Source organism: Mustela putorius, unplaced genomic scaffold, assembly GCF_011764305.1.
Source record: "Mustela putorius furo isolate JIRA1106 unplaced genomic scaffold, ASM1176430v1.1 tig00000174_pilon_pilon_pilon, whole genome shotgun sequence".
In the NCBI taxonomy this organism is placed as follows: Eukaryota; Metazoa; Chordata; class Mammalia; order Carnivora; family Mustelidae; genus Mustela; species Mustela putorius.
The window spans coordinates 26,127,993-26,149,868 of record NW_025421304.1 but is presented as its reverse complement, the minus strand read 5'-3'; the positions used below and the strand labels follow the sequence as shown (position 1 = coordinate 26,149,868).

Here is a 21,876-nt window from a genome sequence, read left to right as displayed (position 1 = left end):
AAAACTAAAAAAAAGGAAGAAAGAAAAGAAATAATCCCAGAGACACATTCAATCCCACAAAACTGACGTGGAGCTCCAAAAACTGCATTCGTTTCCCTCACCAAATATTCACTTATTGGCTACCAAGGGCTAGACTCTTAGACACTGAAGAAGCATGCTGAGCAAAACAAATGCAGTCCCTGCCCAAAATGGAGCTTATGGTGTGAAGATCCCAAACCGGCACCACACAGCCATGTACAATAGAGAGCAGCATGGACGCTATGGAAGTATATAATGAGGTGCTATTATCTCTTGCCACTTTCCAGGTCCTGACAAGATATAAAAATTTATGTTAAGAGGGGCTTCTCAATGGTTACCCCCAACCAGAGACTGAACCTCAAGAGTGAAACATCTATTAACCCACTCCCTGATGCTACAAACACCGACAGACCCATTAATACTAAAAAATGACAAACCAGAAAAGTGGGAGGGTAAGAAAATCCTATTTGCTAAAAGTTTCTTCTTTGGGAAGAATCTTTAAACCCTGGCTCTAATACATTTTGGAAACAGTTCCAGTTAAACACGTACACATAGCAGTAGCTGTGGAACAACAGACACACCAACTCTGTGGATGGGAAGAAAAAGTGTTTTACTTCCTCCTCACCCCACATACAGCCAAGAACCAGAGGAAGACTGCATTTCCTGGTACATAATCACCTTCCCCTAACTCTGCTCAGAGCTTTATAGTTGACAAAGATCTTTCATGTGTAACAATCCATTTGTTATACAGGGAAGACTTCAGGGATCCAACATCTGAAATAAGCTGGTACTGAATTCTTCAACTAACCCAAGAGTCTTTAGCCACAGCACATCTACACCGAGTGGCAAATAAAGGTTGAGTTTAACTAGGTCGTAGGGAAAGCGTAGCCCACGTTAACCTCGGTCTATAAATCCTGCTGCTCAGACAAGCCTGGCTGATCTACAGAACCCACCAAAAGCCCTGTCAAGCTAGACTGTATGCCCAAAGTCTCCAAGTACCGGACACCTGCAAATGTCCAAATGGGGCCATAGGGAAGGCACTCTTATGTGTGAGTCTTCTCTCTTGTCTCACCCTACCTGAAGCCTACGCAGGGGAAAAATACCTTAGTTTTAGGAGACCATTTTAGTTTCTGATTCTCGGAGTGAATCTTCCTATAAATTATTGTGAGGATTGAGAGAGTTGAACTGACTTCCTATCTTAAAAACATCCCAGTAATCCAATCAAGAAATGGGCAGAGGACATGAACAGACATTTCTGCAAAGAAGACATCCAGTTGGCCAACAGACACATGAAAAAATGCTCCACATCACTCGGCATCAGGGAAATACAAATCAAAACCACAATGAGATATACCACCTCACACCAGTCAGAATGGCTAAAATTAACGAGTCAGGAAATGATAGATGCTGGCAAGGATGTGGAGAAAGGGGAACCCTCCTACACTGTTGGTGGGAATGCAAGCTAGTGCAACCACTCTGGAAAACAGCATGGAGGTTTCTCAAAAAGTTGAAAATAGAGCTACCTTATGACCCAGCAATTGCACTACTTGGTATTTACCCTAAAGATACAAACGTAGTGATCCAAAGGGGCACATGCACCTGAATGTTTATAGCAGCAATGTCCACAAATAGCCAAACTATGGAAAGAGCCTAGATGTCCATCAGCAGATGAATGGATAAAGAAGATGTGGTATATATACACAATGGAATACTACGCAGCCATCAAAAGAAATGAAACCTTGCCATTTGTGATGACATGCATGGAACTAGAGGGTATTATGCTTAGCGAAATAAGTCAACTGAAGAAAGACAACTATCATATGATCTCCCTGATATGAGGAAGTGGAGATGCAAAGTCGGGGGTTGGGGGAGTAGGAAAAGAATAAATGAAACAAGATGGGATCAGGAGGGAGACAAACCATCAGAGACTGTTAATCTCACAAAACAAACTGAGGGTTGCTGGGGGCGGTGGGGAGAGGGTGGTTGGGGAGGCTATGTGCTATGGACATTGGGGAGGGTATGTGCTATGGTGAGTACTGTGAGGTGTGTAAACCTGGCGATTCAAAGACCTGTACCCCTGGGGCTAAAAATACATTATATGTTTATAAAAAAATTTAAAAATTAAAAAAAAAAAACAAACAACATCCCAGTAGTTATACTCCATAAGGAAATATGTGAGACATAGGTTGGATAAGACAAACTACCTTTCTGCTTGCCAAAGGAAGCTCTCAATGAGTACTGGATTGGACAGTAATTTGATGAGACCCTGACTTCAAATGATTCCCCGACTGACCCTCTGAGATGTGATTGCTCAGAGTGTGCTGTACAGGGTGGCAGTCAGAACTGAAGATCCCCCAGCCCTGACAGACTCCTCCTGCTGTCACTTGGGATAACTGTATCATCCTTGACTACCCTGCTGTTTCGAGCTGTGATCTTCCCAAATCACTTGACCGTCTACATCTCAATTCTCGATCTCATGTCTCTTAAACACTATAGCTCAAGTGCAACATTCTTTTAAATAGAATTTTCTGCCTTGGCTAGAAAAACACATTTTAAGAAATTTCTAACCTAGAAATTATAAACCATCCAATTGTTCAGGAGAGTGAGCTCACAGTTTATATACCAGATTCGTCATAGTTAAGAGCCAGTGCCCTAGGAACTGATATAAGACCCCAATTTATGAACAAACACTGGCTAGACTATGAGCTCCATGAATACACAGCTTCTGTGCTGGCTCCCAGGCCAAAGATATGGCCTGTACTACTAAACATGGCCCAAGATCCACAGTAGCTGAAAGTAGTCACTTACAAGTAAATCACAAATGAGGAATGGATCCTGGAGAGACCAGCCACTGAAGGCAGCAGGTTTTTGTTCACGGTCAGCAAAACTTATAGCAGGGTCTGGCCAAACCACAATTCAGCAAGTCACTACTGCCAGCCTACTGAGTACTAGGCATAAAGGGTGGTAAAGGGAATGGCGCACCTGGGTGGCTCAGTCACTTGAGCATCTGACTCTTGGTTTCAGCAGAGGTTGTGATCTCAGGATTGTAGGAGTGAGCCCTGTTTCCCACTCCATGCTCAGCACGGAGTCTGTTTGAGACTCTCTCTGCCCCTCCCTGCTGCACACTCTAAAATGGGTAAATAAATCTTAAAAAAAGGAGGGGGAAAGGGAAGAGCAGACCAGTATCACAGCCCATAAGACACATCTCCAATAAATAGCCTGGGAAGCACTGCAAAACCACATAAGCACACAGAAGGCTTATGCATATGCAAGGGGGAAGCAAGGCTACTGTCATTTATTAAGATTTGCTAATGATAAAACTGTGTCTTGTCCCTTCACAAATCTAAAGGATAGCTTTAACCATAAATATCTCCGTTGTCTTGTAAAATTACCTCTAAGCATGTGGGATTTTAGACTGTCTCAACATGGATATAATGGAGAATCCAACACCCCAAAGCCAGTAACTGACCTGCAGCAAGTAGCCGAAGTCGTAAACCTGAGGGTCCAGTTCCATCTCGAAGAACATCCACACTCTCAGCATACACATTGCCAAGGAAACAGCTCAGGGGCATCACGGGAGCCCTGGAGGCAGGCACAGAATGAGCAGAGGCTTTGCCCTCCCTCCCAGGGAGCCCATGGCCCAAAAAGTTTGTGCTCCCCAAGCATACTTTGTATCCTGTAGGCTGTTTCCACTGTAGATGTACATTCGTTTCACAGTTGCCCCATGGGGTATCTGGAGAGAAGCTAAGCCGTGGGCAAAATTAGGCTGCAAACACAGGACAAAGTTTTACTAAGAGCACAGTGCAGCCCATGGGAGCCAGGAGCTGCCATTTCCCCAGCCCTCACGGGCCAGGTCAAAGCACACAGTCAAACCTGGTTCTAGGTCAATTAACTCACCCCATGCATACAGGTTCATCTTTAGTTTTACTTAATTTTTCTTTCCTTCATCAAGAAAAAATTATAGGAATGCTTTCTTTCTTTACAAAAAATGTAAGCTTTACAAACATCTATCATTTTATGACCCTAAGGATGTTGTTACCTAAAGATGAATGAAACATTTTGCTAAAAGCAATAGATAACTGAAAATCCAGAAGGGACTCTCAATCTCTAGGCCACTGAAAAAAAAGAACAGTGATTTGGAGCTTAAAGCAAGGCACAACTGAATTTTAATCTGAAAAGTGAGCCTGACCTCACTCTGCAGTGGGAAGGGCCCTGTAACTGGGAATGCCAGTTTGGGCTTTGTTCTTGCTATCAATCCCACCCACTGTACCCATCTTGGCCTCTGAAGACCTCAGAGATGAGGAAACTAAAGAAAGGCTACCTATCCAGCTTCCCCAGTAGCATCATCTGCTGTATTGCCTGGATACTGGGTGACAAATACCAGAGGAAGGGAAGGGCTAACCTCGTACTTGGGAGCCTCGGTCCAAGAGTCTAACTGAAAAGAGAAAGACAGTCCTCTGAAGTTGAGGTGGAAGAGCTGCTCAGCGGAGTTGTACACTGTGGGAATGGGGAGGAGAAAATGACATGGTTGAATGGCATCAGATGTGAACACAAACAAGCTCGGTAACAACTTCCTTGTGTTTGATTCCCAAACTGACGTACTAGGCTGAAAACAAGGGGGAGGAGCTTTCCTTCACACCCAACTATCAACCCTTAAATTCTACAGGAACCTGGCTTCAGGGTGCACTGAGGATGGTGCCACTGGCCAGGCTTATCATTATGAGCTGCGACAGAGGATGAGAGGAATCAGACAGACTTGGCTTACCTCCAGGATGGGTCGCACCGAAAGACTGGTCAATCTGCTCAATGGTGGGAGCTATGGCCTGAGAGTTGAAGTGCACTCCACTGAAAAACAAAGATGCTTCTCAAATCCCTAAAAATGGTGGCTGGAATAGTTATTTTTAAAACACAGGCAGGCGAGTTTACAAGTACACCAAAACACAAGTTTAATTAAAGAACTTTTAAGTGAGGGATAATTAATGAAGTCAGAACAAGTCAAGTCTCCTGAGGCTGATAGACAGAATTGATCCTTAGGGCCTCCCAAGACATGTGTGGTCCTCAGGCAGTTTAGAAGGAAATTCAGTCTTAGCCCCATGGCATTTGCACTTGGATCAAGAGTGGCCACAGGAACAGAAAATGTTAATGTGCTTTCCTAGGATGCCTACTAATAGTTTGGCTTGAAAAGGAACTTTCTTAAAAGGGGATAAACATCTTTTTTTTTTTTTTTTAATTTTATTTATTTGACAGAGAGAGATGACAAGCAGGCAGAGAGAGAGGAGGAAGCAGGCTCCTTGCTGAGCAGAGAGCCCGATGTGGGGCTCGATCCCAGGACCCTGAGATCATGACCCGAGCCGAAGGCAGCGGCTTAACCCACTGAGCCACCCAGGTGCCCCAAAAGGGGATAAACATCTTAAAAGAACAGTACAGCCAAGCAAGGCAGCTTATTTTCTTTCTCTCTCTCATTCTTTCTTTCATTCTTAAGATTTACTTATTTAAGAGAGAGAGAGACAGAGCAAGCAGGGAGGGGCAGAGAGAGAAAGAATGTGAAGCAGAATCCATTCTGAATACAGAGCCCCACATGGGACCCTGAGATCATGACCTGAGATGAAACCAAGAGTCCAGAGCTTAACTGACTGAGCCACCCAGGCACCCCAAGCAGCTTGTTTTCTTAAGAGCCAGCACTCAAGGACTGGGTGAATGGTGGCGCGTGGGGGGGGGGGGGGGGAGACATGGAAACCATGCAAAGGGGAAACACCTGAGGGGGAGGGGCTTGGGAATGAAGAGGAGCACGTGATTTCCGATGATGAGCATGAAGATATGGCATGTATGACTTTAAGAACAATGTTTAAAGGTTAAGAATATTTTTTAAGGGCATCTGCATGGCTCAGTCAGTTGAGTGTCTGCCTTTAGCTCATGTCATGATCCCGGGGTCCTGGGACTGAGCCCTGCATTGGGCCCTTTGCTCAGTGGGGAGCCTTCTTCTCCCTCTCCCTCTGCCTGCTGCTCCCCCTGCTTGTGTTCTGTCTCTTTGTCAAATAAATAAATAAAATATTTTTTAAAAAGAACGTATTTTTTTAAATCAGCATAACCTGTGGAATAACTCTAGTTTTCTTTAAGATTTATTTACTCATTTGGCAGGGGGCAGAGGGAGAGGAAGAGAGAGTCTCTGCTACAGCAGAGTCCACACTCATGGCTTAAACCCATAGCCCTGACACCACGACCTGAGCTGAAACAAAGAGCTGGATGCTCAAGAGACTGCGGCACCCAGGCACTCTAGAATACCTCTTTTTTTTTTTTTTAAAGATTTTATTAATTTATTTGACAGAGAGAAAGATCACAAGTAGGCAGAGAGTCAGGCAGAGAGAGAGGAGGAAGCAGGCTCCCGCTGAGCAAAGAGCCTGATGTGGGGCTCGATCCCAGGACACTGAGATCATGACCTGAGCCGAAGGCAGCGGCTTAATCCACTGAGCCACCCAGGCGCCCCTAGAATACCTCTTTTTTAACCAGGCATGGTGCTATATGCTTTGCCAGCAGTGTCTCACGTCATCTTCCTAACCTAGCAGCCACATTACTGGCTTCATTTCTCTGAAAGGAAAACAAGCTCAGAGAGGTTAAATGACTCTCCAAGGTCAAAGAGGTAACAGAATGAACACAGGGCAGGCTGACCCTGGACCCCATGCTTTTACTCACCACTAACTCTTAAGAGAGAAAAGAGAAGCTGGACCTTGAGGTACAAAGGCTCCAACAGAACTGAAAGACAAAAAGAATCTGCAGGGGCCAGTGCTGTTACACATTTGCTTTATCTACTTCTCTATTGGTAAATGCTGCTTGAGCCAGCCCCAGGAAGTGGGCCCTTTCATGCCCCCACAAAGGAGAGAGAAGCCTGTTAAAGAAGCTTACTACATGAGTATTCTGGATGCTACACAGTGTCTTGCCATAATGGGAGCTCAAATATTTGTTTTAGGATATAGGCTATTTCCATTTTCCTTCTAAAAAGCAGATTTTGGGGGCCCTTGGGTGGCTCAGTTGGCTGAGCGTCCAACTCCTGGTTTTGGTTCGGGTCGTGATCTTGAGCCTCACAGTGGGTTGCATGCTCTGTGTAGAGTCTGCTTCTCTCTTTCCCTCTGCCCCTCTCCCACCACATGTGCTTGCTCTCTCAAATAAATAAATGCAATCTGAAAGAAAGAGAGAGAGAGAGAGGAAGGAAGGACGGAAAGGAGGAATGGGAAAAAGGGAATGCCTGGGTAGCACAGTTGGTTAAGCATCTGATTCTTGGTTTTGGCTCAGGTCATGATCTCAGGCCTGTGAGATTGAGCCCTGGGTCAGGCTCAGCTCTCAGTATAGGGTCTGCTTAGGTCTCTCTGTCTCTCTCTCTTCTGCCCCTCCCCACTGCATGCACTCTCTCTCTCTAAAATAAGTAAATCTTGGGGCACCTGTGGCTCAATGGCTTAAAGCCTCTGTCTTCGGCTCAAGTCATGATCTCAAGGTCCTGGGACTGAGTCCTACGTCAGGGTCTCTGTTCGGTGGGAAGCCTGCTTCCCCTTCTCTCTCTGCCTGCCTCTCTGTTTACTTGTGATCTCTGTCTGTCAAATAAATAAATAAAATCTTAAAAAAAAAAAAAAGTAAATCCTTTATTTTTTTAAAGATTTTAATTATCCATCTGACAGAGAGAAAGAGAGCAAGTACAAGCAGGGAGGGGGTAGAGGGAGAGGCAGCTTCCCACCTGAGCCACACAGGCACCTCAACAAATCTTTAAAAAAAAAAAAAAAGAAGGTAGATTTTTGGCCCCCAAACAGCAGTCCCTTTGGCATTCTCTTTAGCATTCACAGGCTTTGGAGTCAGACCTATGGGGGGGAGCGGGGAGGGGGTTGGAAGCTATGACCCATAAGACAGTCACATCACCTCTGAGCTGAGGTCCTGCTTTGTTGTGAGGATTAAATGAGCTGACATATATGAAAAATGTTTTAAACACAGCATGTCCTTAACAAGGTTTCCTTCTCTTCCCCAGAAAGCTGAGTAGGTTTGGAGGCTGCCTGAGGAAATCATGGCACTAGGCTGTAATCCTAGAACCACTATGGATGGGAATCCTTTACTAACTTAATGAGGGGAATTGATAAACTCCATTTGTACCAATCCTGTGACAGATACCAGCAGGGAAGTAAACTTACCAATATTTTAACTTTACTTTAGTCAAGTCATATACTTCAATCACCTAAAAAAAAAAAAAAATCAAATGTTTAAGCATTGGTAATGCTCTGCAATTGAAAAAGATTGACTAAAAAGACATTTATAGAGGGACGCCTCTGGCTGGCTCAGTTGGTAGGACGTGTGACTCTTGATCTTCGGGTATAGTGTGAGCCCCTCGTTGTGTGTAGAGATCACTTAAAAATCTTTAAAAAAAAAACATTTACAGCATAGTGAAGAGAAAAAAACTATCACTAGCTACAATTCTCCTGAAGTACTACATATTATGTTTTGTTCTCATTTTTAAATCTGGAGGAAAAACCCATACCAAACACACAGCATAACCTCTCCTTTTCCTTCTTCCAGTGATCATTCAACAGATGTCCACGGATGCTGTGGGTCAAGGTTCCTCTATCTAATCTACTACTGGGTCATATAGAGGACTGCACAAACAAAACCATGAAACCCTCCACAGAAACAAAAAAATGTAGCTTAAAGGTTAAAGCTGTACCTTTGGATACTGAGCCCTCTGCCTTCTATACCACATTTTGCTGCATGAGTAAGACCCCAAATCAAATCACTTTAAAAGCTTTAAAACACTTAGTTTACAAAACAAAAAGTTGGGGGAGGTCTATCCTGCTGGAAAAGAAGTCATATTACATTAGGTTAGGACATGTATGGCAATACTCACACATAAATCTCTTTCTACTGAAGGGCACCTGAAGAACCTCAGGACCCTTGTGTCATGTCAAGGGGTTCAGCCTTGGATTAAATGCCAAGAACTCAGGACAGAGACAAAAGTACTGAATGCTCGGTCACTAGTGGAGCCAAGTAATGAGCACTATGAAGTCTATGCCATTGGTGTCAGGGGCTTGGGAGCCAGACGCATGGCTGGCTGGGGCCTGGAGAACCAGCTACTATTCTCCAGTTCGGAGTCCTGGCCTTCCCTGTGAGGAACAAGCACAGCTGGTTCAATGTCCGCCTGCCCTGAGGGCCTCTAACTAGAAGGGGTTGTGGGGCCCCGTGTGTAGAAGCATCTGGCACTGCCACAGAAAACGAGACATAACAGGCAGTTTACTCTTGGCCAGACCTTATCCCTAACTTATCCCCAACTTTGTTTAATGATCCAAACCCCGAACCATAAGCTGGGCGCCTCTTCATTATAATGCAGCTATTCGGATCCTACTTGCAGCTAAGAGTAACTCCCTCTGCTGGGCCGTCACAGCACTTCAACCAACTGTTTCCTACACTACTTGCATATACTGTTCACCAGTCCCACAAAATTAAACCCTTTAGGCTTGCCTTATTAGTTCACACAGGAAAGGTACTTAAAATGTCAGACAAGCCCGACTGTCAGGAAGCTAGCTACGGGCAATATGAAGCTAGAAAGCATGAAAAGAGGTTCCCTCAGAGGTCATGCAAGGAAGGACAGGGGAACAGCTGTGATTCATAAGATACCTAGTGTTCCCTTCAGAAAGCCTGTATGGCGCCAAACTAGTATGCCATTTCACCAAGGCCAGGGCCCCATGCTGGCAGAAAGCCTCAACCTTTAGCCAGAAGCCATGCTTATCTAGCAGAAGCAGGCACCCTGCCTCCCTGATTGCCATCCCTGAAGCTGGCCAATGACCCAAAACTCACGCTGTGGGGGGTAGGTCTCGAGGATATTCCTTCTGTGTCACTGTCACCCACCTACCAATAATCCAAACCAACATTTTGGGTGCTTCAACCCTGCCCGCCTACTGGGAGAGCAGTGGACCAGAATTAATTAGAGGGCCCATGTAGGATAACACTTGTGGCACGAGACCCATCTTCGAGTCCTTCATGTCACCAGGAGAATCAACAAGCAGATTTGGCCCATGGAGCCTGCCGGGCCATGGGAACAAGCAACTGGGGAAGTCTGAAGTCCATGATTTACCACCGTCTGGGCTGGAAAAGGCCTTGATTTCCCCAGAGAAGCCATGACAACAGCCAAGCAGGAAAAGCAAAGAGAGGTAGCTGTAAAGGTTGAGATTTGGGAAGCCTCATCCCACAGGGCTTTCTTACAGTCAAAGGCATCAGGGAGAGGTGGATTCTTAAGTGCTCAGTTGGAAGGGCAGGCAGAAGGGGTAGGTCAAACCTGATGCTGACCAAGGGCACATGAGAATTGCTTCCTCAGTTTCCAGAGGCTCTGACAGGGCCCCAGCCCCCTCCCTCATTTCACAGGGACCCCACAGAAAGCAGAAGAGAAGGTTCTACTTATTGCCTTTCCCATTCAAATGTACTTCCCATTCCTCACAGTTCTCTGTAGTGTGTTCACACAGTTTTCTTCAGCTTTTATCACATTTATTTCCTATACCCCTCCACAAAAGCTAAGTCATTTCTATTCCCGATTTCTGTGCCACCACACACTGGTAATTTAGAATCAAAAGATTAGCAAAACATGCATCCACTGTCCCTCTATTATCTCACTGGTAAACAGTATTCCTCACAAGCTTGTTAAGTTAGAAATGTATGGGAAGGGGCGCCTGGGTGGCTCAGTGGGTTAAGCCCACTCAGCAGAGAGCCTGCTTCCCTCTCTCTCTCTGCCTGCCTCTCCATCTACTTGTGATTTCTCTCTGTCAAATAAATAAATAAAATCTTAAAAAAAAAAAAAAAAGAAATGTATGGGAAGCACTTAGCCACATGCCTAACCTGTACCAAGTATTCACTAAATACATGACATCATCCTCACCAGGCTGTGATTCTATGATGGGCTGCCCAGCGATCCCCCTCTTTTGTCCATTTAGGTTATTTCTGGCCTTTTATTACTATGAAAGTCCTGCTACGAAGGCAACATATGTAAAGGTAACATTACTTCCCCATGATCTTTTTGGGTTATGTTTCCTAAAGTGGACTTACCAAGCTGAGACAAATAATTCTTTGTAAAGATGTTTCTAGATTATTTCCCCCCCAATTTGTAACGAAGCCACACTAATGACCATCCTCTTTCCTTTCCCACTGTGAAACTTCTGGTCAGTGAAGACAGGATGACTGAGTCCACAAGAAGAGGCAAGGTATTTGTGGGGCTAAGAATATTCACATTTACTTTCTGATAAAACCATCATAAATGAGGCATTTTCATTTAATGTACAGATTCCTGTCTTGTCTCCTTAGCAGCTCACTTGTGTTAGGAAGATGAGAACTAGGAAGTACCCAAGTCTTTTGGAAAGGCACAACCTAACCAGGATAACCGCTCTGGTATGCCACTGCCCAGAGCCACATTCAACCTTGTGACTCTGAGGCATGAGTCTGGTGCCACATGACTAATCCGTGAAGCTCAAGCATTTGTAAATAGTGTATTAAAAACATCCTGGACTGAAAACAGGTGTTAGTAAACTGCCCTTGAACGGCAATTAAGACAAACCCTACACACCACTGAGTTGTTTGTTTACATATCCCAAAGGGGTTAAAGAATCAACTCATTGCTGGTGGTGCCAAGCCCTAAGCCCCAGCATTTCAGGAAGAAGAGTTCCATTTTTCATCTTCTAAATCATACTGTCTGATCCAAGAATAAAGTAAAACAAGATACAAAAACAAGTCTTTAGGTCCTATTCTGCAGTTAGGTCCCATTTTTAGTATCCCTTTTAAGATTTGGAATAATGTGTGCCAGATAGTTAGCTCTTCTCTCGCTTTCCTTAAGTTGAATAACTTGAGTCCTGTCCCCATAGCACATTCCCCAAATCTTCAACACTTTTCCCCTTTCACCTCTGGAGCCTGGGATTGGAGACCTTCCCAGCCTCTTTCCAACCACCCCAGCCCACCCTCCAGCTTCCCTCTTTTTAGGGGAACAGGCACAGCTTCAGTCCCCTAGACTGTGGTAGACTGAATCACAGGAGTCTACTCTGACTCATTAGTTTCAGAAACATCCCACAATAGCACCTCTTAATCAGCCTGGCAGGCAACTTCAGCTGTCATTCATAGTTACCTTAAGTCTCTGATTGAAAGCATCAAACAGCAGTTTGATCCCGTCCTGAGTCAGGTTAAGGATGAGGTCATGGCTTAGAGGAGACTGAAAAACAAAAAATAAAGCATACTGAACAATTTACTCAACAGCAACTACTGAAAACCTTGCAAATCTAAATGCAATGCACAGGGATTATGGAAGTGCAGAGATCCCCACCCTCGCCCAACAAACTGTTGTGTAAATGCAGTGTCCTCTGCTTCCTAATACTGGATGAAAAGAGCCTCTTTCTTCTAGGCTTTGAGCAGTAATACCTAAGGGAAAGGGCCAAGATTTTATGTGAATATACAGGCCATTTTTTTTTTTTTTTTGAAGGTCTGGGGTCCATATCTATACAGCCTGGGTTTATCTATCAAACCCACAGAGCAATCAGTGAGGAACACAGACCGGGTAAAAGGGCCTTGCTACGACTCAAATCTGTCAGGTGATGTTCAATTCATGTCAGCTGAACCTATGTCCATTCACTTCCAGAATGTTTGTGCCATCCACAGGAAATATGTTCTATACTTTGCTTTAAGCCATATTCCAAGACAAAAAAATACCTTGTGCTGTTTATATATGAAATGACACCTTACTCTTTCTTTCCCTCACCCCACCATCCCATATCACATGTGCTTCCTTCTGAAAAGCCCAAATCTAAGATCTAAGGAGTCGTATTTCTACATTTGCCCCTTCTGAGTCCTGGGGGAAGGGGAGCAGCAGCACAAAGTGGTGGACAGAGCCGGCCTTGAGTACTGGTTAGCTGGTGACCTTAAGTGACTCTCAACACTTCTCTGAGCTCTAGTTTCTTCATGGGAATACCATCATCCCTTCCCCCAGGGTTGTTGTGGGAACAGAGATAGTAGTTCTAGACAGCAGGAGACAGGGCACCAAGCACAGCACTTAGCATACAGTACTCTTTCATCAAGTCTGCATCACCACCCTGCTTCTGCTCCAATGCAATCAATTCAAGGTCTTGACATCTGAAGCCATTTCACAGCCCTGAAACAAGCTGGCCAGCAGAAAAAAAAAACCCAACATCCAAAACCTTGCCCCTCCTTTAAACTGGCACACAGCCCTCAAAAGAGTTTAGAAGTTTTTTTAATAGAGCCTCCCAAGGTAGGCACAATGAATGACGGAAGTGTGGCTGTCAGAGACAGATATGTAGGCTGCAAGGCCAGGTGTCACTGGCGTCGGCCTCACTGTGAAAATTCTCTCCAGGGACGCCTGGGTGGCTCAGTTGGTTAAGCGTCTACCTTTGGCTCAGGTTGTGATCCTAGGGTCCTGGGATCGAGCCCCACCTTGGGCTCCCTGTTCAGGGGAGAGCCTGCTTCTCCCTCTTCCTCTGCCACTCTTTAAAACGAATCTTGTAAAGCAAAGCAAAGAAAATAAAAGAAAAAAAAATCTCTCCAAAGAGCCTTCTGTGATTAGCTCAGACTTTTGTTCCCTTCTACCCCAATGATCTTCACAAGGTAGCAGGCCCAGTTGGCACCACCATGCCTGGCAAACTAGAAGAAAGAATGTTGTAATTTTCCAGGAGGTACGTATGAATGTCTAAAACCATCAGGTGTCAATCAAGATAATACAAAAATGAACTCTGACCTTAGGTCACTTATTCTCAACCCAGAACACATTTCTGAGAGGGCCACTCCACGGCAGTAAGCAGGATGAAGCAGTATTATAGCATCCTTCAAGATCCTTGCTTGGAGGAGGAATGATGGGAGGATCTCAATTTTCTTACACTCTCCCAAGAGCTGATCATTTTTCTCCCAACATCGTGACAATTCAGGACATAACTAGATAATTTTCAAAAGCAAGCAATTTATCCTCACAACCATTATTTTATTAGTATTTTATATCTCCAGAACCAAAGTATACCTTTACCATATGATGTTTAAGCAGTCCCTTCCAGTGACCCAGAACTATACAGTGCTCCACATGAAACAGTTTGGTAAAGCTGTTAACTCTTCGTTAATGCTTTTCCCCCTAAGAAAGATAGGGCCTACTTGATATATACATTTAACTTCCAAGGTGTGATATGCTAGGGATAAGAAGATATTTCTGAAACATCTATTGGGGCCAAACTATTCTTCACACTTGATGGGAGCAAGGAGACAGATGGGAAAGGAAGGGAAGGAGGTGCAGAGGAGGACGGGACCCAATTTAAGAAGCACGACATCAGAGCTCTGAGCCACCACCTCTTCTTGATCCTCATCAAAAGGTTATTCTATTCTAGGGTGCCTGGCTGGCTCAGTCAGAGGAGTATGAGGCTGTTGATCTTGGGGTCATGAGTTTGAGCCCCACAATGAGTGTAGAGATTACTTAAAATAAAAAAAAAATTAAAATAAAAAAAGATTACTCTATTACAAGAAAACTATATCCACATTACAGAAGGAGAACCAGACTGGTTAATAACTTGCCAAAGTTGCATGGCTAAGAAATAGGAAGAGCAAGGATCCGAACCATGGACTCAAAAACTCATGTTTTCTAACTGATGCCAGTTGCTTAGAAGATATCAGGGGAAATGAGCTCAAAGCTAAAACTACTATGTGTACCTAAAGATTGGAACAACAGACAACAAAGGTAGTGAAATAAGAAATAAATTTCACTCTAAAAATTAATTAATTAATTAATGTAATTAATTAATTTATTTATTAAAGTTGATTAAACCAGGGTGCCTGGATGGCTCAGTGGGTTAAAGACTCTGCTTTAGGCTCAGGTCATGATCTCAAGGTCCTGGGATCGAGCCCCACATTGGGCTCTCTGCTCAGCGGGGAGCCTGCTTCCCTTCCTCTCTCTCTCTGCCTGCCTCTCTGCCTACGTGTGATCTCTGTCAAATAAATAAAAAAAATCTTTAAAAAAATGAATTAAACCTATTTTCAAATGCATCTAATTTGGGGGTGCTCAAATCTGATTTCACTGAATATGCAGGAGCTATATGCTCAAGAAGCAAGCCTATTATTCCTGTTTGGATGGTTGCTAATTGTCATGAGTAATTCCCTCATGGTCTAACACTGAAAGTCAGAGTAGGTTAGCGATCATCTGAGAGCGATCAATAGGAAAAGTCACCATCCTTCACTTTATAAATGAGAAAACACTGACACTGTGGCTCAAGGAACCTCTTGGTCCACTCTTAGAAGTCCCTTATTCCATGGCAGGCACCACAAGTATATCTAAGCTCTTGCTTGGAGATTATGCATTCCCTGTCTCAGGAAGACCCTTTCTATAGAGTCTCTCTCACTAGGCTGCAAGAGGAGTACTGCACTGCAGAATAATGACTAGACATTGATGAGAGGCTCAACCTTGACACTAGGCCAAAGTGGACAGCCTCACAGAATCTCATTCACCTCTAATCCACAACATTCTTCACGTCAAAAATAAACAGTCATGTGCTTTAGTATCTGAAACTAATTAGAACAAAGGGAACTAAAATGATCAAAATGGTACTCCAAAGGTCTCAGAGAAGTGAGTGAGAATACCCTGTAGCATGTATAGGCTCAAAACTATTTATTCCCTGGGGTGCCTGGGTGGCTCAGTCCATTAAGCATCTGCCTTCAGCTCAGGTTATGATCCTAGGGTCCTGGGATCAAGTCCTGCATCAGGCTCCCTGCTCAGCAAGGAGGCTGCTTCGCCCTCTGCCACTCCCCCTGCTTGTGCTCTCTCTGTCAAATAAATAAAATACTTAAAAAACCAAAACAATACAAACATCTTTATTCCCTGAAATTTGTGATATATGGGGTAGCATAAAGGTTGCTCCACACCGCAATACATGGTCTGTGTCACAGAAGAATCACAGGTTTCAGAGAGTTCAGTAGAAGGTAGATTGTATTTTTAGAGTGATAAATAATCTTATTTCTAAAAGCCCATAAAAAATAGTCTCTAACTTTACATATAAAACCAAGTACAAAAAATCCTGATGATCAGAAAGTACTCTGGTGTAACATATACATTCTTTCTAGAAATGGAAAAGGTCTTTGTAGATACATGTAACATTTTATAATAGGGGTTAATTCCTGGCACAACTGACCAACACTTAATAGAGACCACCATAAATCAGACCAAAAAAAAGCAAAATATGAACTATGTCCTTAATTTGGAGCCAATATTTTGATATATGATCTCATGTAACAGATCATTCTCACTAAAGTAGTGAGCTACACCTGCTTCTTTTCAAGTCTGGAGTGCTCTGCTGGCTAGAAATTTGTATTCAACAACTTTGAACACAAACCAATCAACAAAGCAGAAAAGATTATTTTAAATAAAAAAGTGGAGGGCACCTGGGTGGCTCAGTGGGTTAAGCCGCTGCCTTCGGCTCAGGTCATGATCTCGGGGTCCTGGGATCGAGTCCCGCATCGGGCTCTCTGCTCAGCAGGGAGCCTGCTTTCTCCTCTCTCTCTCTCTGCCTGCCTCTCTGCCTACTTGTGATCTCTGTCAAATAAATAAATAAAATCTTTAAATAAATAAATAAATAAATAAGTGGAAGACAAGCATCCTAGAAGACAAGACAGTCCCAGAGGTGACCTCCCACTGAAATGTCCCTGTCTAAGGACCAGTTGGTAAGTCAAAACACATAAAAAAAAAAAAATAGCAGTTATTATTGCTCTTCCAAACCCGGCAGCACTAGCTTATCAAGATGAAAAGTTTCAGAATTGAAGAAAATGTACTTGGGAACTGACTAGTATTAGAGATTCTCCCATTCAAACACAATGACCAAGCAATCTCTGCCAGTCTGCCTCTCCCAGAGCAGCAGCCTCTGGAGGTGACTCGCGATGAGGAATGCTATTTCAGTAAACAAAGCAGCTACCACTCACCTGTTCACTGTAGAGAACCTGGACATTTTTGATGATGCGACAGTGCTTCTGAAGAATGGCTACTGCCTGAGCCAGAGGCATTCCTGAAATAAAGCAAGGACACCTGTGTGGTTACTTGGGCTATCCATTTACTGACATCTATCTTCATAATAGGCATCAGTCCCTGCAGTAAAGCCTGGGATGGGAGGTGGGGGCCACCAAGGTCTATAAACATGAGTAAATAAAAGTTCAGTAAGCAGCAAGGGCTAGAATAAAGTCAGCAGCAAGCACTAAGGGAACAACTGGGTTGTGAATATACAAAAGAGATTCTTGGAAATGAGAAGTACTGCACTGATCCCAAAAGATCCCAAAGGATCCCAAAGGACTCAGAGAAGGCAATGTCAGCATGAACTAAAGAACAATGAGAAAAGTACAGTCTACATGACTTGCTTTGGAGACCAAGGTTCTGGTTATCCTTCTACCATGAATTACATATAACGTAGGGCAGGTTCCTTCATCTCTTTCCTTCTGGCATGTTTCCTCATCTCTCAAATGAAGAGTCTGCAGAAGCACATGACTTATAAGGGCTCATTTAAAAAGTTAAAAATCATACATCTATCAGAACCAACTTAATTTACTAAGGATTTCACTGGATCCTTACTCATCAACCCACAAATCCTCTAAGTCTTAATACTTGATTTTTGAACTCATGGCCCACTATAAACAAATTTATATATGCCAATTTAAGAAATCCCAACAATACCTCCAAGATCCCAGGGACTACCAAAAAGTATGTTTTCAGAGTACATTACATTTCAAACAAGAAGAAACTTACAGGGAGACAATCCAAAACAAGTCCCAGACAAAATCCAAAATCAAGACTCACAGTTTTATGAATCCAAGGACAGTGTGTGTTATTCACCATTCTCTTGATCCCCAACACCTAGCACAGGGTTGACCACCTGGTGGCTATTGGATAAATATTTATTCAGCCACACTGATGTACAAAGGAGTACGTAGTAAGAGAAAGGGAGAAGGAGGGACCACCATATGACCTCAGGTAAACACAGTGGCTCACATTCAAGATCAGTTTCCTCTGATTCTAGGAGAGATGTGCAGAAAAGACCTTACACACAAATAATAGACAGTTATAAAAACACATGGTCTATTTATATTTAAACAATGATCTAACCTTGCCTTCATTTGATGGTCCACTCTACAGTTTGAAGAAAGTTAGAGAAACCAGACCTTAACATAAGGCACTTTCCAGCCTTCTATAACATAGAGCCTGGTACAAAGTAAAGGCTTAATAAATGTTTGTTGACAATATGAACAAACTGCACACATCACTCAGCTCTGCCATTCCTGAAATGGAGGAGCGTCTATGCTGTCTCTCCCAAAAGGACTGGGAAAACATCCATGTGTTAGGTGCCCACTTAGGTGCTGAGGAATAGAAGGCCACATGGCTTCTCTGGCCCACATGGCATAAATCAGTTTCTCAAGGGAGGATTCTTTTCCAATTAACCACATCAAATCCATAGCCTTGGAATCCTTGGGTCCTCAGGTCCTGAGTCACTTGGGGGAGGAACTCATCTGGAAGAGACAAAGCAGCTACAATGGCCAGTTGTCACACAGCTATTGATAAAGGAAAGCTAAAAGTCCTCTAAAGGGAACCAAACATATGTACAGCAAAGAAACTAGAGTACTGTCCTACTTCTAACAGAGCTACCTAACCCAAGAAAGGGTATGTCAACCTTCTAAACTGTATACATCCTATGTTTTATAGATCTCATCATTTACCTTATAACCCTTCAAGAGTTTCCCACTACAAGGCAATAAAACTCAAACAACATGCCATCACCTAAAGTTCTTGAATATTCTGGATCTTGTCCACCTCCATCTTTCTTTCCACTGCTCATCGTGCCTCCCTTTGTTCCCGGCACATGTCAAACTCTTTCCTACCTTATGTCTCTGTGCTAGCTCAGACTCTGCTGGAATGTTCTTTCCATAGTTGGTTTCTTCTCATTCTTCAGCTCTTGATTCTCATCTCACTTCCCCAACTGCCTTAGCTAACAAAGCCCCCCATTCAGCTTATTTATCTGTTAGTCTCCTCTATACCCTGAGGACAGAACCACTATCTATCTTACTCACTGCTATATCCCCAGCACCCAGTCACTGTGCCTGGCACAAAGTAGGTGGTCCCATGTGTTTGTTGAACCTTGATTGAGTGAAACAAAGCAATTAGGGGACATGTAAATCCTGTACCATAGACCCTAGTGACCACTCTCTCATTCCGAGCACTCTCATTCTATCTCTAAACACACACACACAGACACACACACACACACAGTTTTTCCTGCTGTTCCCCTAACTTTCCCAGGTCTCTATGATGGGCAATGTTTCCTTCTGCCTATCCCTCATTCACTCATCCAACCAACCACCTGGTTTCTGACTTACATCTCAATCTGTTTTCTATATAAATCTAAAGGCAAATAAAAAGTAGACAGAGTAACAGTAACTCTTCATCATCTTTTCTTTTCTTTCTTTTTTTTTTAAAGATTTTATTTATTTACTTGACAGAGAGAAATCACAAGTAGATGGAGAGGCAGGCAGAGAGAGAGAGAGGGAAGCAGGCTCCCCGCCGAGCAGAGAGCCCGATGCGGGACTCGATCCCAGGACCCTGAGATCATGACCTGAGCTGAAGGCAGCAGCTTAACCCACTGAGCCACCCAGGCGCCCCTCTTCATCATCTTTTCAATCTCAGTTCTCCACTGTATTCTGGGTCTTAATACCTCTAATATCTACCCAGTCACTCAAGCCAGAAGCCTCTAGATTCCTTTTCCACCTCCCCAAATCTAGTCTCTTTCTTCCTAAACCCATGTCTATAACACACTTCTCTAACCTTCACTTCACCTTCTTTTCCCTTGGACCCCAAAGTCCTTGGTAGTATTCCAGGCAGCTACCACTATAGAGCACTGGGAATTTGGAAAACCCATTTTTTCTTCCATTAGTGTATCACACTCTAATTATAATACCAAACTGGTTATAGTTCCCTACACACACAATCTTTCCCACTGTTTCATTTTGTTTTGAATTTGACTGGAAAATTCTTATCTATAGAGACATTGTAGAGAGAAACCTGGCAGATTTCTGATTGGGCTTTCCTGGTGCTCACTGGCTCCAGGAATGGTACTGACTACTTTAAGTAGAAAAAAAGCCCTCCCTGAATCTCCAGGTCAGGTCAAGTCTTTTCTCCCCTTCCAAAGCACCCTATACAGCCTCCACCTCATTTTAATAAAATGTACTATTGCTGTAACCCTTCCCTCACACGAAACTCTTCAGGGAACATGACCATTTCTTATTCACTTTTTGATGTTTGTAAGCAGAGTCCACAGAGGTATATATGCTACCTTCAATGGAGTGAGCCTTCAGCTTCTCTAGAACAATCCAGATACATGCACCCACACCAATACATTCTCCAAGTCTTACTGAAAACATTCCAAGTTTGTACTATCTTTATTCACTCACTAGTCAAGCCATCAATGGCATTTTCAGCGATTCCTCTTTGCCTAGGTTTTCCTGCCCCTGTGTTGTTGCCATTTCCCTAATCTCCCCAAATCACACAAAGGCCAGGAGGGCAGCCAAGAAGCTGGATGCAGCTCCCCACTGCGATGCCAAGCAGAAGATGGCAAGGGCTAGATGCATCTGCATTTGCAGAGATTCCAAAAAGAACAGAGACAAAGCTGAGCCAACTGTCAGAAGGGCAGAGCGGTGGGAAGCAGTATCTCCCTGTTCAGGTACCGACTTTTCATCATCTCTACCTTTCTGAGCCTGTTCCTCATCTGGCAAATGGAGATTACACTGTTGGGTTGTGGTGACGTTAGTTAAGTACTGCCTGGTTCTCTGGCCTAGGAAGGTAATTCTAAAGCACAGATCCACTTCTTAGACCTATTTGTACCTATCAGCTCCAACTGCAGTTTAGATATGTTGAGGGTTGGGGAGAAGACTGACAGAGGGAAAAATCTTTTTCTTCCTTTTTTTTTAACCTGAGGAAGTTAAAATAATCATAATCTTTCAGGAAGACATGCTTTAAAACTGTAGATTTTTTTTTTTTTAAAGATTTTACTTTTAAGTAATCTCTATACCCAAGGTGGAGCTTGAACCTACTTGAGATCAAGAGTCACATGCTTTACCAAGTAAGCCAGCCATAGGCCCCTAGAAATGCAGATTTTTAAGACCCACAAGAAAATCATTAAAACCAAGCCACCTCTATGAGGTTTTCCTCAAAGTTCAATTCTGGGCCACTCTACAGAAATATTCTTTTCACTGTTGTTGTCATTTAGATATTCAGACAGTTTGAAGGAAGTACCCAAAACCTTGACTTCTGGAAACTGGCAAAGTTAGAAGTAGGTGTTAAGGTATCTAAATAACAGGTAACAGAAGAACCCTTGCTCTTACACCAGCTTTTTTTTTTTTTTTTTTTAAATTAAAATCCTGGTCTCAAGTGACATTCTTTTTATTTTTATTTTAAGTAAACTCTACCCACCAATGTGGGTCTGCAGCTCCCAACTCCTGAGGTCAAGAGTTGCATTCTCTACTGACCAAGCCAGCCAGCCATCCCTCAAATGACATTCTGATCACACCTTTCTGCCAAGAGACTCTACCACTGAGATCCACAAACTAGATGTATCATCAAGCACAGTTTGAAGCTATGGTTGTGGTTCTCTTCCCTGTGAAGTACTGGTATGAGAAGCTGTTAGTAGGAGAGGTTCTTAAATAGAAGGCAAACAGCATCAGCATATGAATGAGTCTGGAGGCAAATATATCACTGGCCTCCCAATCAAGCTCTTGGTGCTTCACAAGAGGCCAAACTGTTTTATACCAGCTAAAACTTTGAGACGAACTCTGCAGGAGTGGTGTAATTTA

At 43.5% G+C, this 21,876-nt stretch overlaps 1 protein-coding gene across 1 annotated transcript in view; it reads right to left on the bottom strand.

The window, feature by feature from the left end:
• The window catches only part of PHAF1 (phagosome assembly factor 1), a 29,916-nt gene that overhangs the window by 6,649 nt on the left and 1,391 nt on the right, over positions 1 to 21,876 (bottom strand). The window contains exons 3-9 of the mRNA XM_004744339.3: positions 16,972 to 17,054; positions 12,146 to 12,229; positions 8,187 to 8,230; positions 4,784 to 4,863; positions 4,421 to 4,515; positions 3,687 to 3,784; positions 3,488 to 3,600 (exon numbers count right to left, since the gene is read on the bottom strand). Coding sequence (XP_004744396.1) covers positions 3,488 to 3,600; positions 3,687 to 3,784; positions 4,421 to 4,515; positions 4,784 to 4,863; positions 8,187 to 8,230; positions 12,146 to 12,229; positions 16,972 to 17,054 — 597 coding nt within the window. The remainder of the gene's footprint in view (positions 1 to 3,487; positions 3,601 to 3,686; positions 3,785 to 4,420; positions 4,516 to 4,783; positions 4,864 to 8,186; positions 8,231 to 12,145; positions 12,230 to 16,971; positions 17,055 to 21,876) is intronic.